This window comes from Podarcis bocagei (genome assembly GCF_964188305.1).
Source record: "Podarcis bocagei genome assembly, chromosome: 2".
Classification (NCBI taxonomy): Eukaryota; Metazoa; Chordata; class Lepidosauria; order Squamata; family Lacertidae; genus Podarcis; species Podarcis bocagei.
The window spans coordinates 79,116,261-79,143,243 of NC_138126.1; the positions used below are offsets into that span (position 1 = coordinate 79,116,261).

Here is a 26,983-nt window from a genome sequence, read left to right on the forward strand (position 1 = left end):
GCAAGGATTGCCAAACTTTTTGGACCCAGTAGCACATTTGGAATTTTGAGAGAAAGTCATTAGCACCAATCACAAAATGGCTGCCATAAGGTTGTGGCTTGACACAAAATTGGTATTGCTAGTATTTCTACATAGCCAAGTTTGGTTGACCTGGGAGACCAGGGTTTAGATCCCCACTCACGAAGCTCATTGGGAGATATTGGGACAGTAACTGTCTTTCAACCTAACTTATCTCACAGGATTGTGTGAGAGAGAACTATGTGTGTTACCTTGGAGGATATAACAACAACAACAACAACAACAACAGAATAACGACACCCTTTTGTTTCATAACTTTTTTCTAGGAAGACTACGTATGTTCTTTTCTTTTTTTAATAAAAGCTCAGAATCTAGGACTTCTACCCAGGGTCTGGTGTCACCGTGAAGGCCTTTGTAGGTGCCTGCAGATGCCGGTCTGGCAATGTCTGACCTGATCACGCCTACCCATTCAAACACTATTTTGAGTATCATGCATGTTAATGAAGCATGCCATACATGCATGTCAATCAGGTGCCAAAATGTGTCTCATGCACAAATGAATGACATTAATTGATTCCTACCTGCTTCTGTGGGATTTCAAATCATCCATCTAGCAAGAAGGGCTGATGCGATCTTTAGCAGATGAGTTCCTCAACATGAAGTTGGGACGCGTGAAATGTATTGTTTTTTAGCAGTAGGTTTCCTTCTGCATATGGGTTATCAAGATACTGTTGCATTCATCAGGTTAAAGTTTTTATGATGTAACCAGATAGTGATTTATGCTGACTTGGGGTGCTTTCACACTAGGTGTGTAGTATGGAATTACCATGCCTCATTCAGTTTTTAAGGAGCATCCATATGATGAAGTCATCCCATATTTTTATTGTGTTTCTTCCTTTTTTTCCCCTTTGGACCACAGGAAGTTTTGACTTTTTTTTTTTTGAGAAAAATGAAAGAGCCATGCAATCTCTGCAGGTATAGATGTCTGATGCTACCCTTCTCTCTTTTTAGCTGGGTGTGTTTTGGCATGGGCAGTGAAGGGCTCACTTTCCTGATACATCACCACTCAGCATTCATTTATTATAACATATGTACTGGACACTATTTTATGACCCCAATTTATTTCTGACATCAAGTGGGTAGTGGATTGAGTATCAGCCCTCTGCAAGCAGGCTTAATTGTTACAACACTTCTGACCTGGTGGTGTGGAGGGGGCAATGACTTGGAAATTATATTTGTTTAAAATGCTGCTGTTAATTTCTCAGGTGTGATTAATCTTAAGTGTCCAACAGATCCTGGATGGTGGTACTGGAAGGACAATTGTTATTATATAGAGACGGTGAAGCAATTCACTTGGGAAGGAGCAAAGGATTTCTGCAATGCTTATTATGAAACTGAACTTATACGACTGCCACTAAGAAAAGAGGAAAAGGTAACATGCATAAACTGGCACAGTTCTGGAATGGCATAAATAATGAGAAATAAGAGTTTATTTATTTATACCCTGCCTTTTTATACCCTGTCAACTGAAAAACAGTACCTTCTCCTATTGGATACAGAAGTTAAACTTAACATGCATTTGGAGAGCAAGAGAATTTTCTGCTACTATTTCAGGCCTGACATAGGAGTCTTTATTCTGCTCTAGAGTGGGTGTCTGCTGATGTTAAATATCATATAATGCAACCAATTTTCCTATATCAAACCTATGATATATGTTAAAATATGAAGATAGGGAAGACAATGTTAGGGAAAACATGTAGACTTGTTTAGTCCTGGAGCATAAAGTAAGTAAGTGGCTATATCATTATTTGCCATTGCTCTGTCTTGACATAATTGGCAGTGTTACATTATAAAATCCTACACCCCCCCTTTGCTGAATATTTTGAACATTCAAAAAGATCCGAACAATGTGTAGTAAGGAAAGGGACATATTGAAAAAATCTACATTGCATTGTTCATCTACAAGTTATATGTTCTTGCTTTAATTTTTGTACACCATTTAGAGATGCCATTTTATATATTAAGTGATATAGAAATGGTCTAAATAAATAATAGATAAATAGTTTCAAACAATTCTTTTTTCAGATAGGGCAGATTACAGAACTATGCTGTTGATGTTCAGTATGTCTATCAAATAAGTGTATTCTTAATCTGCAGGTCTGGCTGATGTCTATGATAAAGGATGCTATATGGACTGACTCAGCAGTGCCAAAACTCAAAGAAATGACTAACTCGTAAGAGAAACTACTGCTTTCATTAATGGTGTATTAGGCAGGTTTAGTTGTCTAGCTGATTATAAGAAATAAGCACCTGTTGGGATGTTCATCAGTCATCAGATTTTATTGGTCAACCAAATACATGTACAGGTTATAGCCAAGAACAAAACAAATAAAAACATACAGGTCTTAAAAACATATTATAGCACATATTATCAAAACATTATAAAACACTTCACAAACTCAGGTGGGAAACTCAGGGCACGACAGGACTCCAGGGCTTTCCGGAGTTGAGAGGCTTTTAGCACAAGCTTTCCTGTGTTAAACATAACTAGTTTGTTTGAGCTAGACAGCAGGTATTTGATGTTATCATTGCCTTCACTGCTTCCATATCCTGTCTGACCAATAGTTCCTGCAAATGCTCTTTAATAAACCTTCAGCTAGACTGCACATTAGATGTTAGGAGGGCTACTGGATAAAAACCAAATTTTTGAAGCAATATATTATTACAGCTTTCTTTCCAAGTAGCCTTAGAGGGCGATTTCATCTGCTCTGCCACACATAGCTTGACCAGCTCATTTACTGAATAATAGTCAGTAGCGCATGCGACTCTTAATCTCAGGGCTGTGGGTTTGAACTCCAAGTTGGGCAAAAGATTCCAGCATAGCAGGGGTTGGACTAGATGAACCTTGTGCTTCCTTCCAACTCTACAATTCTATGATTCTTATTTTAGATCAGAATGGAACATCCAGTGGTTTTGTTGTAGCAGCAACATTTGAAACAGACTGTGAAGGCAGGACAGCAGGCAATGTTTTGAAATTTCAGACATGCTACTGACAGTATTTAGCAGCCACCTGTAACAGCATTTAGTAAATTGTCTACTAATTATTAAATGATCAAGAAATATGCCATTGAATGGCAGGGGGCATTTTTGGATACAGTGTTGTCACAGATTTAGAGTCCTCAGTTCTAATGTAAAGATTTGCCATTCAAATTCAACATATAATTAGAAATTACAACATTTTAAATTTCATCATTTCAATTTTTTCTCTGATATTCATTTGTATAGCCTTGTTTTTAAACTTTATATTTTGCTATAATTACCTTGCCTATTATATACTATAATTTAAAATATTATCTACTATTGAAGGAAGGTGAGGACAGGTGACCCCACCTAGGCCCGAAGTCACCCCCCCCCCAAAGCAGGCTCAAAGCTTCTCAAAGCTTTTCAAAATAATTTCTCAGCTAAAGGCATTAGCTAAGCATCTGCTCATTTGCTCTGCAACAAAGGTAGCTGAATAGAACAATGCTTTGTCTCATTTTCTTGGCCAGTTGTCAATGCCAAAGCAGGACTGGGAACTGACTCTTATCTCATTCAGTTGCAACATCTTGAACATGCTGAGACGCAAGGCTTCTCTACCCCCTTTTCTGGGAAGGATGCCAAGAGTCCCAAGACAGCAGCTTTCTGTACATGCTCAGAGGAATTCATGGGAAGGACTCTGGAAGAGGAGGAGAAAGGGGAGGGAACTGGAAGGGGAATATATACTCTGTGCAAATGACTGTGAACCCGTGCTTGTTTGTGACTAATCACACTTGCTCCTTCTACCAGTTCATGGATGGTAGAAATAAAGCTTTTTCTCCGAAACTATTCCTTGAGTGTCTGTTGACTCCCACTTCCCTTTCCCGGGTGCAATATTTTTCCTACCCCAGGGCAAAGCCTCATAAGGTTACACTATAATTTAAAATATTGGTGATTTTTTTTTTTTTGCAGTGTTTAACCTTGCTTACCTTGGGTTGCATCCAGCTAAATCATTGTATGCGCAGAACAACTTCTGCAAGTGCAATGCAACCTCCCCTCCTTTTACTCCCCCATGTTCCCTATACCCTGCCCAAGAGGCTTGGGAGAGCTACAGAGCTGGTTTTCTTGTGATCAGGTACATTCTATTGTGCTTGCAGAAGTTATCCCACATGTGCAAGAGTTTATTTGGTATAACCTCTTGTGTGTTTGATTCTTAGTCAAGAAATGTACGGAAAAGCTTCTTCCACCTGCACACAAATGAGGAAGAACGGGGACCTTGAAGAAGTTCCGTGTTCGTTCTTTGCTATCTTCGCTTGTAAAAGAAGTGTAGGTAAGAGAAAATTCACAACAGTTCCCAACTAGAAGCAGGGATGTTTGGTGAACGTGATCTCTGTCACTTTCAGTAATGACTTAACATGATACACACCTCTCAGGTTGATAGGCAGATTGGAACTTAGTTATCCAATGCCTTTTTGCATGTACCGAATGTTCTGAAGCCATGGTGACCTGACTTAGCATTCTGTTTATAGAACCAGCTGCTTGTACACTGTGACCCAAGGGTCAGATGGGTGTCAAGATCAATTTGAAATGTGCCACCTGGGACAGTGCCCATTGCCAAGCACCCCCCTCCCCAAGCTGGGTTGTCTGCATGCACAACATGCATCTACATCAGGGTGGTCCAGCACATGGCCCAGGGGTTACATGTGGCCCTTGAGGCTTTATTTGGTGGCCCTCGGCAACATATGACCCCCCCCACATACCTTGCACCACCTTCCCAAAGCCTGTAAGCAAGGCACTGGACTTTGGGACGAAGGCGTGAGGGCTCCTAGAGTCCTCCTTCCTCCTTAAGCCTAGTTAGTGCTTCCCCAGCTTGGGGAAGGAGGTGGGAGGATTCTAGGACCCTGCCAGAGCCTATGGTCTCTTTCCCAATGTCTAGCACCTTGCTTGTCTGGCTTTGGGAAGGCAGCCTGCGGGTTCCATGTCTGAATACTCTTGTAGCCCACTTGGTATGAAACGTTGGGTTGCCCTGTATTAAATCTATTAATTGTGTATTTAATTATATTTAATTATATATATACTCTTACAGGATCAGGTGCAGAGGAGCAGTATTGTACACAGACAGCTCCATAGTTCTGTTATTGATATCTCCACTTAAAAATATTAGGGAGTGGCTGATGGCTGAGACCTTAGAGACAGACAATAGTAGGATAGATAGATAAACATTCTGAGGTAGTATAAGGTAGCTTTCTATATTCCTATTAGTTCAGCAAAGCTACTTGTGCAGAATCAATTGTTACTTGCCCAGGTCTGTGGCTCACTGCAAGACTGGCTTACTGGTCTATATTTGGAACTACCACTGGCTAGTATCCCAGTGCAAAATTCCCAGATGTTAGTCGGTTGTTAACTCCAAATGTTATAAATAGTAGTTTCAAGATGAATAATAATAATTCCAGAATTCAGTACAATGTCTTCCTGCACAGCAGTAAATTGTTCAGAAAAAGGTAAAGGGACCCCTGACCATTAGGTCCAGTCGTGACCGACTCTGGGGTTGCGACGCTCATCTCGCTTTATTGGCCGAGGGAGCTGGTGTACAGCTTCCGGGTCATGTGGCCAGCATGACTAAGCCGCTTCTGGTGAACCAGAGCAGCACATGGAAACGCTGTTTACCTTCCTGCCGGAGCGGTACCTATTTATCTACTTGCACTGTGTGCTTTTGAACTGCTATGTTGGCAGGAGCAGGGACTGAGCAACGGGAGCTCACCCCGTTGCGGGGATTTGAACCGCCGATCTTCTGATCGGCAAGTCCTAGGCTCTGTGGTTTAACCCACAACGCCACCCACGTTCCTAATTGTTCAGAAAGCCATCTTCAAATGCAACATTCGAACTTCGCTTGGTAGAAAAAAGGAATTAGGAAGCCAGCATATTATTAATTGGCAAGCCAGGTGGCTCTGTGTATAATAATGACACAAGTGAAGTCACAATGGCACAATATGATCAGGCAGATTATTCTAGGAAAATGCAAAGAAAAAAAAAGAATTTTAAAATACCTTTCAGATGCCAAAATGTTCTGGCTATACCCTGGAAAGATGCTCATCTTGCCTATGGGGGACAAAATGTATATACAAAAGGAGCTTGCAATATCAGCCTGCCTTTTAGAAGAAAAATGTACTGGAATCAGCTTATGGAAAAGACAGTATGTACCAGTCAGTGGTAAAGAACTGATCTCAACTAACTCAAAGTCGGATGCTACATTCATGAAAACTGGTAACTGTCCACTTTTGAGTGTGGGGAAGGGTTATGGGAAGGAGTAGCCAAAAAAATGAGAAAAGGAAATTAGAAAGGTATGGAAAACTGTTACTAATCATCACAATAATTTATGTACATGCTTCACAAAGTTAGCTGAAAGTCCTATGTCTGCAGCCTGGTGCTGTGATGGTTTAATTTTTGTCTGTGTTTTTAATGTACTTTTAAATATTATTTTCATTCTGTTAGTGTTTAGCTACATTTACTTATTGTCTTTTCTATGTTTTTAGGTTTTTCTAGTTTGTCTGTGTAAGCCACCTTAAGTCCCAGACTAAGGAAAAGGCAGGATAAAAATAAATACAGGCAGCGGCCATTTCACGCAGGGGTTCTATTCCCAGGCACCGCAAGCATCAGGGTAGCACATATAAGCACGCCCCGCCCCTTTTCTGCATCCAAAAGGACCTGCACATTGGTAATCGTGCATCTATTGGATGCGCCTAAAATGTGTAGCAATAACAATAATAATAAAATATAGCAGCTCTTTCTAAAATAGCCTGTTCCCATCACATTCTAACATGAACAAGAAACAGAATCCAGGGCAAAGCTGTATAGTTAAGGGTTGGCATTGTTCACAGTGCTTCTCATTAAGGTAATTGGGATAAAGTAAGAAAGCTATAATATAAGGCAGACTCAAGAAGAGGCAAAACCTGCTTCTCGTTCAGACACTGGAATCATCAAGGGCACTGGGCAAGTTTAACCATTTATCCCATGATGTCCTTGAGTATATGTATTTTGTATAAAATTTATACTGTATTATAAATGAATGGCTTTCATTTGTTCCTTTATGAAAAATTAATGTACTGCACACCCAGACAGTGTTAGCTGACTGGTGCTCAAAGGACATCTTCAAAGGAGGTTGGCGTAAATTGACCCAAGAGGGTTGGGCTCGGGATTAGGAATCCAGCCTGCCAGTTTGCTATATAAATTTAACCCACTTTAATTTCGCAAGCCTAAATTTCTGGAATGTGTTTGAATCCCTCTTGCAGAACACAGTCTGAAGGCGCCCAGTGTCTTTCACCATGACTGAACCCCTTGATTTTTTCCTGGCTTCCCTGCCTTAATTAATTACAGTGCTGTTAGAATAAACTTCATAGCCACCTGACACTTTTCATTTCCCTTTTTGAAAAAAAGACAAACCAGGATAAAAACTACACTTCAAGACTGTATACACTACTTTAACTCCCCTTTCCCAAATAAAAATGGATGCAACACTGGGTTATTTGGCAGGGCTAGCATAGACTCATATAATTGCAGAGTTGGAAGGCATCCCAGGGGGCATCTAGTCCAACCCTCCACAATGCAGAAAATGCAGAAATCTCAACACGTCGCCTCCCTACATTTTCCCACTAATGTGTCCTTTCAGTGCAGTGATTTCCAGGTGCACAACAGGGACTTTCTCCCCTCTGTTCCCTTTCTCACAAACTGAATGAGCAGAACATTGCCCGCACATCTTGCTTCATACTTGAGGTTATACAAGGGCTAGAGACTTGCATGATAAAAGAATTAAAAACTTGGAATCACTAAACTTTGAATAAAACTTACATGAAAACAAACAAACTGGGAATCTGCAGAATATTATTTTTTTGGGGGGGGACTGCTCCCACTTCCCATCCCCTATGGACACACACAGGAAGGAATAAGTAGACCCTATTTATTCGGTGCCCTTCATCACTGGTGGAGGAAGAGGAATGCGGGGGGAGCGCACCACCCCTGGCAGCGTGATCCCCAGGGTGCCATCGCGGGTGCCCCCTGCCCCCGCAGGTGCGGTGCCCTGCCCCTGGATGTGTGCCCCGCCCCTGCAGGCAGTGTGCTCCGCCCCCAGGATGTGCCCAGCCCTGCCCCTGCCTGCTCTCCGCCCCTGGTGCCGGAACATGAAGCTCCGCCACTGCTTCTCAGCACTCACGGGGATATTGTTTAACTTCATGGAATCAGATCTATATGCCTGCATGCCTTATTGTATGGGGACTTAGATAAAGATTACTGTTTTTTGAAGGGGGTGGGACCATAAAGCACTGTTCTTATCTAAACATTAGTTCGTTATTTTAAAATACATTTTCAGCTTGCAGAGAAGGACGTTTTGGAGCCTTTTGTCAAGAAAGGTGCCCAGAATGTCCAGAAGATAAACCATGCAATAGATTAACAGGAAAGTGTGCTGGTGATGTGACCTGCTCAGAACATGATTTAAAGCTCTGTGAAATAAGTGAGTACTACAGTAGTGGGACAAAAGTGGTCTTATTAGCTTGAGGCTATTGATATATTCCATTTTTGTAATCTGTTCAATTTAATTTGTGGGATGATGGAACCAACGGTGTAGGTGGTTTTTCACCACGTGACAGCAGGCAGGAGCAAAGAATTGTGGGAGGCAAGAAGCTAAGCAGCTCTATCTATAGATGGGGACCCACTCTGTTTCAAAATAGTGAGGGACAATGTGACCTTTTATTTATTGTACTGTTGCCTGCCTAGTGATAATTATGTAAGTGCATCATTTCCCCCCACTGTGTTCCTTCTTTTTGAAAAGATCTGAGAAGCCAGTTTTGTTACTACAGTTGGACATACTTCAATGGACAGTGTTATTACATTCCTTCATATGGGCAGATTAATCATAGTGATGCAGAATACATGTGCAGCCTTTTTAAAGGAGCCCGGCTTCTACATATGACTAGCAATGATGAAAAGGTCAGTGACTTAGGCATCAATCAGGTAGATAAAAAAGAGACACTGTCATTCTCTGATTTCTTAAATGGGTTTCTACTGCCTTTCATCTTATGGAAACTTGTTAGATTTACATGGGGAGATAAAATAGTACAGGTTGCAATTCTGCCCCAGTAGGCCTTATTTCTGTTTAGGAGTGGGCTGAAAGTAGAAAAGTGTGAGAATAAACCTTTTAAAAAAAATTGTGTGTGTGTATGTGTGTGTTTGCACCTTTATATAGTACTTTGCTAATATTTTCTTTAAAACCATAAATTCAAAACAAGCTGCTATTAATTTTATATAGAACAAATAGGATAAACTTAGGAATGGCGCATTGCCGAGAAACAAAAGAACTCTGAGCTATGTTCTGGAAATTCTCGTGTTCACATAATCATGCTAATCTATTGTAATTTATTTCCCGGTCTTCTTTTTAACTGGCCAAAAACCTCCTACTAGTTTGTGCAGTGCGACATGTATGCGGTCTTTTGTCAAAAGAAATTTGTAACTGAAATTTAACTTCAAAAGATGTTGGGTATTTTCAGCTGTCATCAGATGTTCTTGTCTTCTGTCACTATTAATCCTTTGCAGGATTGGGTAGCTAAAGTGATCTCTAAAATATTCTGGGTTCATGTAGCTGGCCCAGATTTCCAGCCAAAAATGTGGCTTTCACAGGAAGAAAAGCTAGAAGGCAGGTAAATTAAACAGCTCTCTTTTCACAAATTCCCAAATTTTGATTTACTAGAGATTAATTATGCCATAAGGCTGTGTGTGTATATATATATTACTTGTTGTTGGGAACCACATCATCCTGTAGTTTTGACATCATTCTGCAATCAAAAAGCAGATTACTTTAACTTTTTGGAATGTTCACCCATAAATTGTTCTATAGGAGGCTATGATACTGGTTTGTGCATTCTGAGTGTTGATTGTAATAACAAGGAGGTCTTTAATAGGAACAGTTTTGAACTGGATAGCAGTTGGAGAGGGAAGGCTTAAATCTTCCCTCCCCAGTCATTGTACAGTGGTACCTCGGGTTACATACGCTTCAGGTTACATATGCTTCAGGTTACAGACTCCACTCACCCAGAAATAGTGCTTCAGGTTAAGAACTTTGCTTCAGGATGAGAACAGAAATCGTGCTCTGGCAGCGCAGCAGCAGCAGGAGACCCCATTAGCTAAAGTGGTGCTTCAGGTTAAGAACAGTTTCAGGTTAAGTACGGACATCTGGAACGAATTAAGTACTTAACCCGAGGTACCACTGTATTCCTGATGACAGTCTCTCCCACTTCCACTGCTGGTGATTAATTTCTTAAAATCCATTTTCATACATGTTGTAAACTTCTGTTGTTAAGCCTGAGAAACCCATAGCCCTTTGCACTTAGGGATCCTTTGCTGCTGCTGCATGTGAATACAAAAAAAAGAGCTTTTTATGTTTGCTTGTTTTTTAATAGAACATGGCTCATGGGGAAACCCAGCCAGATGGGCAGTGTATAAATAATAAAATTATTGTTGTCATTATTATTATTTAACAAAATTATACTCCTGTGTTTTCTGTAAGATGATATTCAAGTGCATGATAAATAATTATATAAATACCTGTTTTACAATATTTTGCATATAATTACGGAAACCTTGAAACAATCAACTCATGCTAAGGCAAAGACCAGTTTGTATCTAAAGCATTAGATTCAAGTATATGTTGGACCACTTAGTGTTCAAAATGCTAAATATTAGAGTATAACATTGAAATCAGACTATTCATGTTCACTTTCCCACCCACAAGAGTTTACTATTGACCATCCTAAGCTGTTTATAGCATAAAGTGTGTGTTGTTTGTCTAGGTTTGTTTAGATATATGTCTACTTCATGTTTTAGGATTCTTTTTGATGCCGAGCAGTTGTGTCCTCAGATGCAACCTGCTGTGGCTTTTTTGATATCAGCTCCTTGTTCAGGAAATGCTTCATGGATATGTCAAGCCCCATTAGGTGAGTTTAATGTTTAGCAAGATATTGGGAGTTTAGGTAAAAATCACTAAGCTACTTTCAAGTTTCATTGGGAGTTCCTTTTCCACAACTGATACTGCCTGAGCCAGGGTAGCTATTTGAGTTTGCATTAGGATGCTATGTTACAAGCAGAGGGATTAAAAAAAAAAAATCATTACTGAAAGTAGTACTGAACCCTCACTTTGATAAAGCATTTCCTTTTTTTAATTATGACTTTCCTTGCAATTAGGTAATATTCTAAGGCATTCCTAATGGTTAACACTGGTTTCACAAACTATGAAGCAACAAAAAATCATGTTACAATGTAGACAAAGTATTAATATGACATCCTCCCTGTAAACTACTGGGTGACAGTCACTAAATCCCGCATAGAAATCTAGCATTTGTTTGATTCTTTAAAAAGAAAAAAACCATGTTTCTGTCTCTCTGTGAATGAAAGTTTCAGAAACTAAAAGGCAACACCAAAAAAGCCTAACACATAGTACATGTATGCTCTGGTCTTTTATTGAGGAGCAGCGACATGACTTTGAACATTATTCTGAGAAATCCTTGCTGGTGAGTGAGTAGAATTTGTTACCCTCTCCAGAATGGCAAACATGCTTTTCTAAAAATGCTACAAGGTACCTTTCTTACAGAGTTGTAATGAAGAGCAGTTAAAAAGTGTTGAATATAGATTTTTGATGGCCATATGGCAGTGGTTCCCAGCTGGTGGTCTGTGTAACTCACCCAGGGGGTCTGTGGCACATGCCCACCAACTGTCATGGACATCCCATTTGGGGGCACTGTGCTCTCGCACAGGTTACGTGACTCTTGTGGAAGCGTGGCCCAGAAGACATGTGACCTAGTTTTGCTCTGGGATGTCTTGGAGGATATATATAATTAATATATGGATATATATTTCACATATGCATTCATATAACAAAAACTCCCACAGAAATATCAACATTTTCAAAAGCAGCAGGTCCATGGCTTAGCTTTTGAAATACAGGGGGTCCATGGTACTTAGCTAATTGGGAACTACTGTCATAGGGAATTGCCTGTAAACAACATTTTCAAAGCTAAGCAGATGTAATCTGTTGGCAGTTTAAATGGAAGACCACTGAAAGCCCCATGAAAGAGCAGAATATACATATACTGTATGGGTGCTTTGCCTTGTAAAATGTACTCCCTCCCCAATCCCCATTAACTGGTGGGAAAGAAAGTTACATTTTATAAACAACACCCATTTGTTGCTGTTGTTTACAAACTCCAGCTGTGGGGAGGAGAGGAATAAGCAGTTTGGCAGCCCTATGCTCAGAGCTTTCCAAAACACCAAACATGAAACTGACAACTGTCAGGTTTGCATTTTTTGGTACAGAAAGTATTGATTTAAAGTGTAGAGATATTTCCTATTCTGTTGATTCAAGAAGGTTCTGGAGCCTTCTTTGTGTGATACAAGCTGGTGCAAGCTGGAAGTTTCTAACTAACAAGTTTCCATTTTGCCTGGAAAGAAGCAGAAGGTTCCTGGTGTTTGGTTTATCCTTTCATAGAAGCTGAGTTAAGCTGCTTCTGTTATCTCTTTCTCTCAAGGTCATGGTGTCCTATAATAATACAGTAGGCCAGAAGGAGCCTGGGTTTCACTTTCTGACTCTTCCTTCTGGTGTGGTCTTCTGTACATAGTAGGTTTAGGTGCTAAGTTTTAGTCTTCTTGTAAGTGTAAATTAAGTCTGCTGCAACTGGATTTCTTATGGACTGTGCCAATCCTGAAGAGTTGATTTGTGACTGTTATGCTCATTTGCCTTCAGTAGTAAAAGAAAATTCTGCTGGATGAAGCTTATTGCCTCTTTTGAGTTATTTTTTGGGAACCCTGCAACATGTTTAAATTGCAAAACCACATGCCTTGTAGTGTGGTTACCAAGTGGAAACCCCAAGCAAGGGAATTTGACAGGCGGGAGGGTGCCCAACTGTCAATCATGTGACATCATAATAACACAGTGTGATGGATGGGTTGGGCTTTCCCCCTGTCAAATTGGGCCTGATCCTGGTAATCATCTGGTCCATGGAGCAAAAAAAGAAAAAGGGGGGGGGGTTCCCAACACTGACATATAATAAATACATTTTTAAAATAGTGAAGTTTTCTACGGGCTTACCTCCTAATTAGCAGTGTCTTGGGCACCGGGGTCTGGCCATATTTTACAGTGTAGTGAGGGCTTAGCATCTTTTCTCTTTCCTTGTTTTCACAGCATCTGAGCCAGTGGATGATCCAGAAAAGTGGTGGATTCCAGTAGTGATATCCACTTTAGTTACCACTGCTGTACTGGTAGTGACTGTGATTGTTACATTTAAATATGGGTTCTCTATTCAAAAAGAAGGAAATGAAGCAAATGATGTGAAAACGCCATCATCTTAAATCAGATGCCAAGCTTACCGTTCCATGGTCATACAGTTCTTCATAGAAGAAAGAACAGCACTAATGTATATTGTTGACCACCTGAGAAGCAAACTCTGTGAGCTCCTTTTGCCTTGTTCTTAAAATATTTTGAATTGTAGAGGTGGGTTTGACAGGTGAAATAGTAAGTGTAAAAGGCAAAGAAGCAAAAAAGGAATTGAAAATTTGTTCAGTGTCTTAACAGACTTCAGAAAGTGTCCAGGAACATGAATAAAGTTGTATAATAGATGCTCCTTCAGTGATTCAGAAGAATGGCTGTCTGCTTCCAGCACTGAGTTTCACAAAGCAGGAGTGTATTCAATAAGCAAAGACTGGTTGAACATAACCCTTCTACTTTACTCCTTCAAGTGTGTGTTCCTGTTTGTTAGATTTTTAAATAAACTTGAAGGAAAATATGCTCGTATCCTGTAGTAGATTGTTTGAAGATAATGAACCTTAAAGCTTCTAGCTATCCATCATTGGTACTCCATTCACTTCATACCTTCATCAAAAGAATACTAATTCTGTAGGTTGTTTTTCAAACAACTATTATCCAAAAACTTTGGCATTATCCCTAGGACATAACGATGATGTGCTGCGCTACACTTAGTTTTGACTATACAAGAAAAAGGTAGGTTTAGGATTTAGAATAGATTATTATAATGATAATTAGGAGAGATGGGTGGCTTTGAGGGACATTATTTTTTTGTTCCTGACTTGCAAGTTAGTTTTTAGATAAACATTTTTATTTGCATATTCTGGGGAGATGTTGTAATCAGGTGGGGGGGGGTTAGTAAATGTAAATAAGTGAATACATACATTGAATTGATATCAACTGCTGTTTAAATTGCTGCTATAGCATTGCATTTCTATTGAGGATCTGTTGTCACAAAAAAAGAAACAGTAAATGTAATTCAAATTGCCTTTGAATGTTTGGCGGTTGTATTTTGGAACATACCTGAATGCCTTAGAATGAGTGTCAGTAACTGAAGCTAATCACATAAAAATTATTTGTAAAGGAAAACCAGGAAAATATCAACATCATACCAAACTGAAATTTGTAACACTGGGTACATAATAGCCAAAAATAGGAAAATAGCCAAAATAATAGGAAAAATACTGTATCTGTGTAGGTCAAAAAAATGGCAAAGTGGTGAACTACATCTTTCCAGACTCTTCTGCAGACTCAGAGTGGGGTTAGGGATTGGTGAAAAGTTGCTACCAGTCAAAGTAGGCGGCACTGGGCTAGATGACTGGTGATCTAATGCAGTATAAAGTAGCTTCATAATGGCAGGCTGCTGGTGTTCCTTTTGTATGCCATGCTGCTTTATCCCCATTAGAGGGCAGCAAACATTTCCAGAAAAACAGCTGAACTTCTAAAACTTTGTTCTATGGCCTTTTAATGTGCAAACTGCTTTGCGGCGTTTACCTCACAACCACCATGTGAAATAACTGTTCCCAATTTATAGTTCACACAACATATACATAGCCAAGCAAGCTTACTAACTTTGATTGTCAAGACAGAAGTTCAGCTTACTGATCACTGAATCACGCTGGCTGTCATGGAATTATTATTTTGCAATACAGTCTCAGCATGCAAGCTTGTTCCCAATTATTTGGGAGTAAGAGTTGTTGAACACAGTGGGACATATATCCAACTATAAACATGCATGTGATTAGGCTGCAAGGCTGGTACAGAGTCCAATCACAAGGCCAAAATAGATGTGATGCTAAATGTTTTGTGTTTGGGAATTTAAAAGTTGTTGTTGTTAAAGGTAAAGTTAACAGCAACCACCAGGCATGGATTTTGTCAGCACCATAACTTGTGGGAAAAAAATTTTCCACCCTTTTGTGCCTGATGGAATGCAGCCTCAGTGGAATATCTGTGCCCTTGAAGCTCTACTTGGTGGAAGGAAGTCTCCCATTGGTAATATTAGCCTAGGTGGGGGGGGGGAGTGATTTTTGTTAAAACAAAATAACTTCAAATGCTGCATTTAGTGCAGGGACAGATTTGGTAATATGGTGCCCTGAGTGAGGACAAAATTTGGTGCCCTTCCAGCAATACTTATTTTTACAATAATTCCATTGTGGTACAGTTTCTTTTTATGGATCTCACACTATTGTTGTTCTTGTTATTTGGCACCCCATGTGTGGGGTAACCGTCCACACCACCCGAAATCTAGTGTCACATCTGGTTTTAACACCAGTGCCTGAATTGTTTGGGGAGTGAGTCCAATAAGCTCACCTCTTTAGCCTTCTAAAAAGTATAGCACTGCAAAAAGTGCACACCCCTCCCCCCTCCAGTTGCGAAAGAGGGAGCCAAGGCTGATTCAGTCTTTGCCTTCTCCACCTGTGGTAGCCACTATGAAAAATTGCCACTATTAAGGTGAGCTGATGGGAGAGAGAACAGACAATGCTAAATGTCATTACTGCTTACCACCATTACAATTTAACTGGAGGCTGGGAACTTGCCTAGAAGCATAAGGTTTGCCTCTCCTTTCATCCTCCACACTGACTTAAACTGGTAAAATTTAGCTCCACACTCTCTATGGCTTCTCTGCCCCAAGAAGCTTTCTGCATCTTTACAATAAGTGAGAATTGGCCCAGATGTGTGTGTTTTCCTCACCCTTGGTGCTGCATTGATGGCACAGGCAGTATGTGGGCAGAATTTCCCCTCTATGCCATTCCTAAGGGGAGCAAACTTGGTGATTGTGTACTTGGTAATCTCCATGACATCTTAGCCCACAGTATTATTTTTGCTCTGAACATCTATGTAAAAAGTACTGTGCCATCCAAAATATATCTTCTCTCACCTAATAAAAAATAAGAGGGGAGATATTTTTATTCTGTGGGATCAGTTTAACTACTGAAACTCTGACATATCTACCCCCTCAAATAAAAGATGGTCATACTCCATACATATAGTATGAAGCAGTAACTTGACCTGTGCTTCAAGTTGCATATGGAATCCACCCTATTTTCCTGTCTTTCCTTATAGAAGCCTTTCATTCATAGCTTAGGGTTGTCGCAGGCTGTGTGGATTTCCCTTAATTCTATCAGTTCCAATGTAACTAGGTTCTTTCTGTAAATGAGTGTCCTGAGGGAGAGAGTGAGGTGCTAGAGCCACTGTGAAGATTAGTTATAGGAAAGTAACTATTATCTTTTCCCAGTCTTTAAAACTGGGAGGATTGGTTTCTTATCCTTCCTTTCCCTTTTCATGATACCTACAAATACTAGGTAAAAATAACTATTTCTCTGTTATTGTTCTGCAAGGGAATGATTGAAATATAAAACCTATATGATAGCAGGTTTAAATTTTTGAAAGACACTTCACAAATCATTTTTGTTGCTTAATGGAATCCCATCAATTTGCATGTAACTCTTTGATAAGGAAATTAAGTATCATCACTCATGCTGTCAACCTCTCAATAATTTTTAATCAATTAATTATCTGGCTTTTAAGTGATGAAATAATTAACTGATTACATGTAAATAAATTTACATATTATGAAACCCTCTTAGTTATCCGGCTTTTAACTGATGAATTAATTGACTGATTAAATCTACATAAATTTACATATTGCAAAGCCTCAGTTAAAGTGTCTCTGAGGACCATAAAGGAAAAGTACACTTTCTCTTAAGTGTGTCAAAAGTTGCAACTTAATACATACTATACTGACTGCATCATTATATAGGTAGTCACTAGGTGGCACTGGACTTTACCTGGATGGAGGAATTCCTTAGGGAGACAGTGAAGTTCTCCCTGGCTTCAGGGAGTGCCTTGCCCAATCCTATACGTTTACTCAGAAGTAAAACCCACTTACCAAGTGAGTATATGACTGCAGCTCAAAACCACCAGACTTAAAAGACACATTGATGTTGATTGTTGTAGCAAAACGGTCACCTTTCTTTAAAAGTAGCTCTTGGTATAGAAATGAAAGTCTAAATGGTTTCACATACCTTATTTTTCAACCTGCTAGCTTTTGATTCAAGCTGGAGAACAAGCCACATTCCAGAGGTTACCCGCACTCGGGACATTGGGTGCAGGAGGAGAAGGAATGCCTTTTTGTTACATGTCTGGACCAAGTAACCTTATCCCAGACTTTGGCTTGTTGCCAGCTCCATCAATAAATTGGTGGACAAGTGCTTTAGTAGCTGAATAACCACACCAATTAATGTTTAACTGCGCAGTTTAGAGGTAAAGCAGATGCGCAAAAGTAGCACTTCCAAGGACCACCATGCACTTGATGCAAGGTTCCTGTGTCCTAAGCGGTCCTCAGATTCTACATTACAGGAGCGCAGATGCTGACACGCCCTCCTCCAATTTGGAGAAGGGATTGCACGGTTTAAGGGAGTGGCTCTCCTCTCGCCTCTCAGAGAAACGTGAGCAACTGATGGCTTATGCAGGCTTCATGTCATTGGTCCTGATGCCCCTCGCAGTACCTAGGTAGGCACGTCCTGAAGTTATTTTCAAGCCCGGGGGCAATTTCACGAACCATTAGCCCTACCTGTGCGCTTACAGGCCGTGCTGGATTCAGGCCAAAAGAGCTAGCTCGGTTCCTGGCCGGAACCGAAGCCACCGTGCATGGGACGCGAGAAGTGCTGCATGAGATGCATGGTTTTAATGCAGATATCTGGGGGCGGAGAGGAGATTCTCGCTCAATGGTCCTAAAATCCCTTTGCCAATGAAACGCCAGTAACAGTCTTTGCAGCATCATTTGCATTCTTTTCATGCTTTCTCATTGGGATGCTGGGGGTTCCTGCCTAGAAAGAAAAAGGGGGGAAAGGGAGACTGTCCTCGCCCCCAAGCAACTACTTAAAGGATCTCTGGAAAGTGCTGATCTGCATAAAGCCTTTAAGCGACACGGTGTGTCAGGCGGACCCGGCCGGCGTGCTTTTGATTCGTCTGCAGTTGCAGAAACGCTGCCAATTCGATCACAGCGTTAACTACAGTTGCAGTGGCTGGCCGCTGCTTCTACCGTATCTCTCTCTCTCTCTGAAGATCCCCTCCTGCTCGTTCTCCTCTCCTTCCGACTTTTTTTTTATTTCCTGTCCTCTGCGCGCGTTTATGTGCGTCTTTGCAACCGTTGCTGTTGTCTGGTTTGTTTCACCCCCCTTGTGACTACCGCAGGCTCCTCCTGCAATCTGCAAGAGGGGAAACTTCCCTGCAATAGCGGCTCGGGCTCTTCTCCCAAGTGTCCTTGCCTCCAGCCGAGATCCTGCAAAAAGGAACCTGGGCAGGCAAAAGCCACCCACAAAGTGTCAACCCGCACCAGCGCACTCACCTCTCCCGGTTCCTCTTGCTCTGCAGCTTCAGGTTGTTGCTGTTGATGCTGGCTTCCGTTCTCTGGTCTTTCTGCCCTCCCTAAAACAAGGTAAGAAAGGTAGCTTTTGTATTCGTTTCACCCTCTAACGTTTCCAACCAGGAAGTAGCGCTCTCTCTCTCGCTCTCGCTCTCTCTCGCTTATCGATGCCCCTATGGTTTTGGGCATTCTTTTATAAGGATGCTGGCTTGTAGAGAAGTTAACTTTTCCCCTCCGCTCATGGTTAGTAACTTTGAATGTTTACATATCCCTAGCGAAGACTCCAACTGCAGTTGCCAGTAGCAGGACAAGCGCTTGCAGCTTGAATAGTGCTAGGTGTGTGTGCCCTGAAAGAATAATTCTGGGTCAAGCTAACTGAATACTTTTAACTGAAGTCCTTGTTCTTGTGTGCATCTGCAGGGCTTTCAGAACCAAGTTGGGGGTCAGAACACTGTGGAACAGTATGGGTTGAAATTCAAGGGTTTCAGTGGGTCAAACCTAAAAGGGACTCAGCTAGATTGGTAAATAAAAAGCGATTTATATGCGTTGCATATGCGATATAACGTTGTACCGCCAGATGGCGCTGTGAAGCCCCTCCTTTTCTCTACCTGTTTTCCCTGTTTAAATTTACAACGCTTTTAACTGAAACGCTTCTTTGATGTGTCTAGCTAGATCCAGCCTCAGTATAAGAGTTTTAGAGACAAAAGGTTGGTTTTTTTAATGACCCAAGTTTCTTCCTAAACCACAGTATTTTATATTTGCATCTCCCCAACCTTTTAAAGTATTTAAAAACTGTAGAACTATAATTCATTTTCTTCAAAATAACTATTTAATTCTCACAAATCCAACAGCTTTAGCATAAAGCCATAATTTTTATTTCATGATTTTCATTCTCAGCAGCTGAATAACTTTTTTTTAAAGAGCCAAGTACTGTTATAGTTTTACTTTGACATCTTTGCATGCATGGGGTCTCAGCAAGGAAGTGCTATTCTAATTAAATCAATGGTTTTGATTTACCCCCATACTAAGTTCCCTTCTGTCCCCCCTCTCTCTCCTCCAGTTATTAGTCTGTTTACTGTTCCATTAATGGAACCATGAATACTGTGATCAATAAAGGGATAACATCAGAGCATTAAAAAGCTGGAACCCTGAGGAGATGTGCAGTGACCGATTAATAAAGTTCAGCAATGTTTTGAATTGTCGACAAAAGCCGTAGCAAAGTATGCAAGCGCTTATGGATTCCTGTCTCTCAATTACCTAAGCCATTAAAATGTATATTTGTGACGCATAAAAAATTAGTATGTGTGCTCTCCAAAGCTAATCATACCCAGAGGAGACCCATTGAAAACAGTGTTCTTAAGATACCTAAGCTTTTTAATTTCACTAGGTCTACTCTGGATACAATTTGGTTGGAGATCACCTTATGAGATGTTCAAAACCCTGCCACTTAGCCATGAAATCTTGGTATTTTTTTCACCCATCCTTAAAAAAAAATGCTTGCATGAATAGATGTAGAAACACTTTGTTCAACACATTGACATTTTGATTTCTTCTGGAGATTATGTGGAGGGTTATTTATTTTTATTATAATTTATATAATAGGGATAAAAAACTTTAAGAAGATAGCAATTATTTAAAAGAATATAGGCAGGCTCCTGTACCCACTTAACCTTGAACTCAGTGGGACTTACTTCTGAGTAAGGCTCCGTTAGGCTGCAATTCTAAATATACTTATAGGATGCAAACTCTATTGAACACAGTGGGACTTACATCTAAGAAAACATATTTAGGATTAAACAACATAAATCAGGAACCTGGTGAGGAAAAAAATACCTAAACTGGGGTGATAAGTAATAGAAGGTTTTAATAACAACATGCATATCAGAGTCACTAAGTATCCTTGAAACTAGGCAAATGAAAAAGCCCCCAAACAACCCACAATTTTGAAAGGCGAGGCCTGAATCCCTTCTGAGATGTCTGTGTGTCAGTGGTCTACCAGGAAGGACATCAATAAGGCTTGTATGTTTCTATTTAACAAGTGCACATAAATGATATGGCAACTGACTTTTATAGCTACTTATGATGAGACATAATTTTAGCATCCTGTTTTATGGATGATATCACCGCATAATGTCATGCATGCTGTGTTTTTCCTCTCTTTCTCTTCAGGTCAGGAGAAGCACTAATCTTTACTGTAGCATTTTTCACTGCAATGGGGGAAGCATTCTCCCAATTCTTCCTTCTCTGTGAGCAAGATTCTTGTTGTTTCAAAATAGATGACTGTATTATTTTTACTTATTTATTTAATTTATATACCACCTTATACCTGGAGGTCTCAGGGCGGTTCTTGGCTTTGTCCAAGGTGTTTGTTTCTTAGCTATCTTTAAGAAGAAAAGAATAGTAGAAGGAAATATGGTTCTTAAATCAGACAATTAACTAATTATTGGACTTTCATTAAAACAAGCTTTATTGGGAAGGACCATATCTCAGTGGCGAGGCACATACTCTGCATTTGCAAGGTCCCATGTTCAATTCCTGGTATCTCCAGGTAGGGCTGGGACCACCCACTGCCCAAAACCCTGGAGCATTGCTTCCAGTCAGTGTGGGCAATACTGGACTAGGTGGACAAAGATTCTGATTTTGGAATAAGGCAGGTTGCTGTTTTCCTAGGTCAGGTGCATTTCTAGTACAGGTTATGGCAATCTGAACTTCCTAAGGACTTTTCTGAGATTTGTAACATGCTTTGGAGAGAGGACTCACTAGTGACCGAGCGGAAGCTGCCTTAGATCAGGTCAAAATGTTCATCCATCTAGCCCAGTATTGCCTACGCTGACTGTCAGCTGCTATCCAGAGTCTTGGGAGAGATCTTTCCTATCACTTTCCACCTGACCTTTTTAACTGGAAGTGCTGGAAACCTCTGCATTCCTGCTCTAGCACTGAACTAGGGGGCCTCCCCTAAGTGAGGGACGTTCCGCTTTTTTCCTGAGCGCCTTCAGCCAAATCTCAGCTCTGCACTTTGCACGTTTGGGCCCTGTGAAAAGGTTGTGATGATGGCAGCACTTTTGTTTTACTACTAGATCAATAGTGAGAGCATGCTTTATGCGGAAATAATCTTTACTCCCAACAAAGTGGGGTGTAAAAATATTAGAGCAGTTTATGTTTCATTCTCAGTTCACACACCCTGTTCTCTTCTACACATGAGAAGCCCTGCTGAGTGCATTTTTGCATGTGTGAACTGGATGGATGCAAGCAGCAAGAGAGAAAATTGTGCTGTTAATGGTCATGCATATGTCTCTGGATGCCGCATCTATGACTCTTCATTTAATATGTGCCAGAGGTTGGTCAGCCTGAGATGCGAATGAAAAATCCAGGGACACTTAATGCTTTGACTTTGTTAAAGCTAGGTAGGTATGGGCTTGTTCTGTACTTGGGTGAACAGTCACTGAAACCAAGAAAAGTTGCTTTGAGCCTACTAAAGGAAGAGTCGGCTATTAATAGAAATATATGTGAAAATGTGGCTTTTCTTCATGACTATCCTGATTCACTTATTGCATGTCCATGCTATGACTTACCAGGACAACTGCTTTGCACTTCCCTCTTATTTACTACTATGCTGTGCTAAGACAGGGTTTGGCTAAGTGCTTCTTCCAAAATATGGTTCATGGTTAGGCTCTCTCTACACTAACCGTAAGCTGTAGCCAAGGTTTGTTCTTGGCTATAGCTTGTGGTTAGCAAGGAGAGAGCTGAACCCCAAGCCCAAGGGCTGCACAGAAGCAAAACTGGTTAGGAGCAAAGTGGTTGCAAGCCCCTTCAGGATCCCACACCTTTGTGCATCCCCAGTAAGCCATAGTTTGGCTTCTTGTGCCGTGCAAACCAGGCCATTGTCAGCACTACTTAATGCATCAAAAGGACATAACATTGTTTGACTCCCAAGACAAAATGTGAACCTTATAAAAATATGTGTGATCTTGAGGCTTTTCCCTCTGAAAAAAAAGTCATTCAGCAAGTTTTACCTTTCGGATACCCCTCTTCACAAGCTTCTTCCTTCCCAAGCTCCTTGTACCCCCATATGTCCAAAGATGCTCCTTGATGCAACATTGCTTCAGAGTTTCACTCACACAGGGACTAAGGAGAGTAGCAGCTTCTTGAATGGGATTTCTTGAGGATACATAAGACTGGCTGGTTGGTACCTTTTTGGGGGCTTATAAAAAATTATGGCAACAGATCAGGCATCAGTGGTGCTGAGGTGTAATTATGTGCAGCATTGTGGCCTGTGTATCTGAGTTTAAGTCTAGGTGTGTACAGACACTTCAGGTTACAGACGCTTCAGGTTACAGACTCCGCTAACCCAGAAATAGTACCTCGGGTTAAGAACTTTACTTCAGGATGAGAACAGAAATCGTGTGGTGGCAGCGGCGGGAGGCCCCATTAGCTAAAGCTGTACCTCAGGTTAAGAACACGTTTCAGGTTAAGAACGGACCCAGATCGAATTAAGTTCCTAACCTGAGGTACCACTGTATTTAATGGTTTCTCTGGTGTTCTTGAATCAAGGCACCTGGCAGCAAGTTTCCTTTAAATCTGTTTGGATTAAAGCTGGTTTACGTAGTAGGAGAGCATGAAAGAATCATAGAACTGTGGAGTTGGAAGGGATCCCCCCAAGGGTCATCTAGTCTATCCCCTGCAATGCAGGAATCTCAACTAAAGCATCCATGAGTGATGGCCACCCAAACCTCTGTTCAAAAACTTCCAAGGAAGGAGAGTTCACCACCTCTTGAAGGGAGTCCACTCCACTGTTGAACAGCTCTTACCATCAGGAAGTTCTTCCTAATGTTTTGTCAGAATCTCATTTCTTGTAATTTGGATCCATTGGGTTGGGTCTTACACTGTGTAGCAGCAGAATACAAGCTTGGTCCTTCTTCCATGTGAGAGCCTGAAACCGAAATGCATATGAAAGACCAGAAGAGAGGAAGATGACCACAGCTTGATCAGTGTCAGAAGCTGAAATTTTAGTATTTATTTATAAATAATAGTAAGTGAAATTATGTACAGAGTGGATAAAAGCATAAAAACATCACAACAAGACCAAACAAGGAGCCAGAGGACAAAAATAAATAGTGGAGCATGCAAAACAAAGCAAAACCAACTTAAAAGTAGAATGCGTAAAATAGTACAGCCGGCAGCAATAAAACAATGTTTGCCTGATTTTATTGAATTATTAAAAAACACAGGTATTTTTTGTGGGGAGAGAGCACAACTTTTGTTTCCCTTTTTGGTTGCACAGAACTCTTCAGCAGAGTGGTACCAATTTGTCAGCCACATAGGGCTAAACAAGTGGCCATGTGACAAACACATGTAGCACTTTAAAAAACCCATAAAAGGCAGAATATCTAAAGACTATTCTAAAGCTGTTGTTTAGCAAACAGAAGAAAGTTGAGTTAAAGTGAATATTTGGTCCTTGGCAACCCTCCACCTTTCATGCCAATTCTTAAACCTTAATATTTCCAGAATTCTGAAAAGTCTGCTCAAACTACATTACCTGATTAGGTTTCATATTGCGCATGCTACTATAACACAGAAAAGAATTTCTTAAGCAGTATTTTCAGCCAATCTGCTTGACTCTCCTTCTGTTTTCTTTCCCATTTCCTTCTGATATGCTTAAAACTCTTTCATTACCCCCTCTCTACCTCTGTAATGGTTTTCAGCCAACCAAAGGCAGCCATTATCTGCAAAGTCTTAACCACTTAAGGGAGTGACTTAGCAATTTTCATCCAAGCCCAAATCCTTAAGAATTTCACCTGGGCTCTCCAACCATAAGACAATTTTGCTTGCTTCAACTTCCTGAGTATTTAATTACCCCTCTGATTTATTTTGAAATGATGGGAACTTTGCCGAGCTCTTACAACAACAGAAACAGCTTTGCTCACATGTGCATCAATTATTTTCTGACTCCGTGCCACCATTTGAAAGATGCTGAGAGGATTTGGGGGGCCCTGAGCAAAAAGTTGAGTCTGTCCATTGTCACGAAATATGTCTGGTACAGAACTAAGGTATTATTAAATAACCAGTGCACTTTTGACGCAGGCCTTTGTGATAATGTCCTTTGCAGAAGAACCATGGCTCAGCTGAAGAACATCTGCCTTGCAAGCAGAAGGCCAAGATTCAATCTCCAGCATCTCCAAGCAGGGCTGGAAGAGACACCTGTCTAAAATCTTGGAGAGCCACTGTCAGTGTAGAAAAACTGAGCTAGAGAGACCAGTGCTCTGTATGTGGCAGCTTCCTGTGCCCTCGTCCTTCCTTGCCACCTAACCTCCAAGAGGCTGGTGATATGTCCTGCTTTACAGAAGTCAGCCCTGTATTTGAAGGGCTGTCTGGTGCAAGTCCAGTTTGAAGCGAGATAATCCTGAGAAAGGAAAGTGGGAACCTCAAAGTAGCCCATCGATAGTTAGTACCCGGATAGAAAACTTGAAGGCCCCTGGGCCCCTGGTCACTGTCTTCCCCACAATGGTGAGATGCACTGTTTTTCTAGTTAAATGATAGTAATTATTTATATATCTCCACATATAAATTAACAAATGGAAACATACACCCTCTTTGGTTTTTTGGGAGTTGAGGAGGTGGTGTGTTTCCTGATTTGGAGGGATTTGTAAGTGGCTGCGCTACAGCTCTGTTACGCTGCTGGGTGCAATAACCTGTTTTCGGTGGCACTGTGGGTTGTGGAGGATAGATAAAAGTAGGAATCTGAATCTGAATGGTTCGTCAAGACTTAAAAATGTTGGCTCTAGCAGAGAACTGCCATATCTGGACCTCAATAAGGCAACTCATTGAGTATAAGAAGAGTGCTGCTGGATCAAACAGACAAAAGAGCAATCTAGTCCAGGATCCTGTTCTTACAGTGACCAATCAGATGTCCATGGGAATCCTGAGATCACGACATGAGTGCATTAGCATTCTCCCCACTTGTGATGTAGTACACAGAGGCAAGCTGTGCTCCGTAGACTCAGAGCATAGCCATCTTGGCTCCTAACCACTGACAGCTTTGTCCTCCATGAATATGTCTAGTCCTCCTAGAGCTGCCCAAGGTTGGTGAGCATCACTTCTTTTTGTGGAAAGAAATCCCATAGTTTAAAGAAGCAGTAGTTGGCATCATCATCCAACATTCAGCTTCACTGGCTGGCCCTGGGTTCTAGTATTATGACACAGGGGGAGAACGTGTCTTTGACCACACCGTTTGTATCTTAAACACCTCTAACAAGCCTCTCCTTAGCTCTTACTCACCTTTTCTCTAAACTAAAAAACCTCAAATGCTGCAAGCATTCCTCATAGGAGAGCTGCTCCAGCCCTTTGATGGTTTTGATTGCCCTTTGCTGAACCTTTTCTTGCCTCCAAGGTGGGTAAGCACTTCTTTTCAGCCTGCTAAACCCGATGGGGCCGGAGTAACATTTTCTGCATTGCTTGCATTTACGTGTGCCAGGTTGAGACCTTATTAATTATGTTTACACATAAATGCCTGAAGTTCGGTCCCTGCTTCCGGGTTGCGTATCAGACAGTCCTGCAGCCAGCAGACTGCGGAAGAGACAATGAATCAAGGCACCATAATGAAAAATATCTAGCCTGATTTATGCGTTCATTGTACTTAACCACCTCATAAAGTAGCTTCCAGGTGTTTTTTTAAAAAAGAGGAGAGATGTGAATACAGACGCTTTCTGGTAACTGTTTTTATATACATGGTGGGGGCTCTCTGGTTTTTTGTTGTTGAAGTTTTATTGAAATAGAATGAGGACTATAAAACCAAGATAAAAATGGTTTCATGGGAGCAGTGCAGGGATCATGATTATAAACTGAGTCAGTAATCATGACAGCCAAATTTCTTACTTTTCCACAGATAGAGAGGTTTGTGCTTACACGCTGGAGGAATAAGAGATCAAATATATACATGGTTCTGTGTTCCTCCTTGGGGAGTTTCAGGGAATACAATAAGAAAGTTTAATATGCTTCCTTTCAAATGAGAGCAGCAAAGGTGAAATGGCACACCCTCTGTTTCTCATGTTTAGTCGGAAAAAGAATTAAGATTTTCATAAGCAAGTGGAATTTATACCAGCTTGGCTGTTCTGCATAGAAAGCAAGATGACAGCCACCGTAGTAGAATCATGCAAAGAGGTAGAGGTGATCTTGTTGAGGTAGTCAGAGAAAAGTCAATAGGTCTACTCCTAGGAGAAAGAAAAATCTGTCAGCATCAGTGCCCT

General features: G+C 40.9%; 2 protein-coding genes across 11 annotated transcripts in view; both read left to right on the forward strand.

Annotated features, from left to right (window-relative positions):
• LOC308579943 (uncharacterized protein) overlaps positions 1–13,853 on the forward strand; it is a 77,265-nt gene extending 63,412 nt beyond the window's left edge. For 6 of the 7 annotated variants that reach the window (XM_081180993.1, XM_081180995.1, XM_081180996.1 and 3 more), the window contains 9 exons: positions 1,284–1,450; positions 2,176–2,252; positions 4,251–4,363; positions 6,088–6,297; positions 8,396–8,536; positions 8,855–9,012; positions 9,616–9,719; positions 10,903–11,012; positions 13,253–13,853. In XM_081180993.1, the coding sequence (XP_081037119.1) occupies positions 1,284–1,450; positions 2,176–2,252; positions 4,251–4,363; positions 6,088–6,297; positions 8,396–8,536; positions 8,855–9,012; positions 9,616–9,719; positions 10,903–11,012; positions 13,253–13,419 (1,247 nt within the window). In that variant the 3' untranslated portion in view covers positions 13,420–13,853. The remainder of the gene's footprint in view (positions 1–1,283; positions 1,451–2,175; positions 2,253–4,250; positions 4,364–6,087; positions 6,298–8,395; positions 8,537–8,854; positions 9,013–9,615; positions 9,720–10,902; positions 11,013–13,252) is intronic. The other variant, XM_081180994.1, reaches the window with a different exon arrangement.
• Positions 13,854–18,310: 4,457 nt separating this feature from the next.
• STK32A (serine/threonine kinase 32A) overlaps positions 18,311–26,983 on the forward strand; it is a 77,873-nt gene continuing 69,200 nt past the window's right edge. Inside the window, exon 1 of one of the 4 annotated variants that reach the window (XM_081181037.1) lies at positions 18,311–18,812. The gene's annotated coding sequence lies outside the window, so the exon portion shown is untranslated. Of the gene's footprint in view, positions 18,813–19,053; positions 19,077–19,410; positions 19,448–20,736; positions 20,760–26,983 lie in introns of those variants that run through there. The other 3 variants (XM_081181039.1, XM_081181038.1, XM_081181040.1) reach the window with 3 other exon arrangements.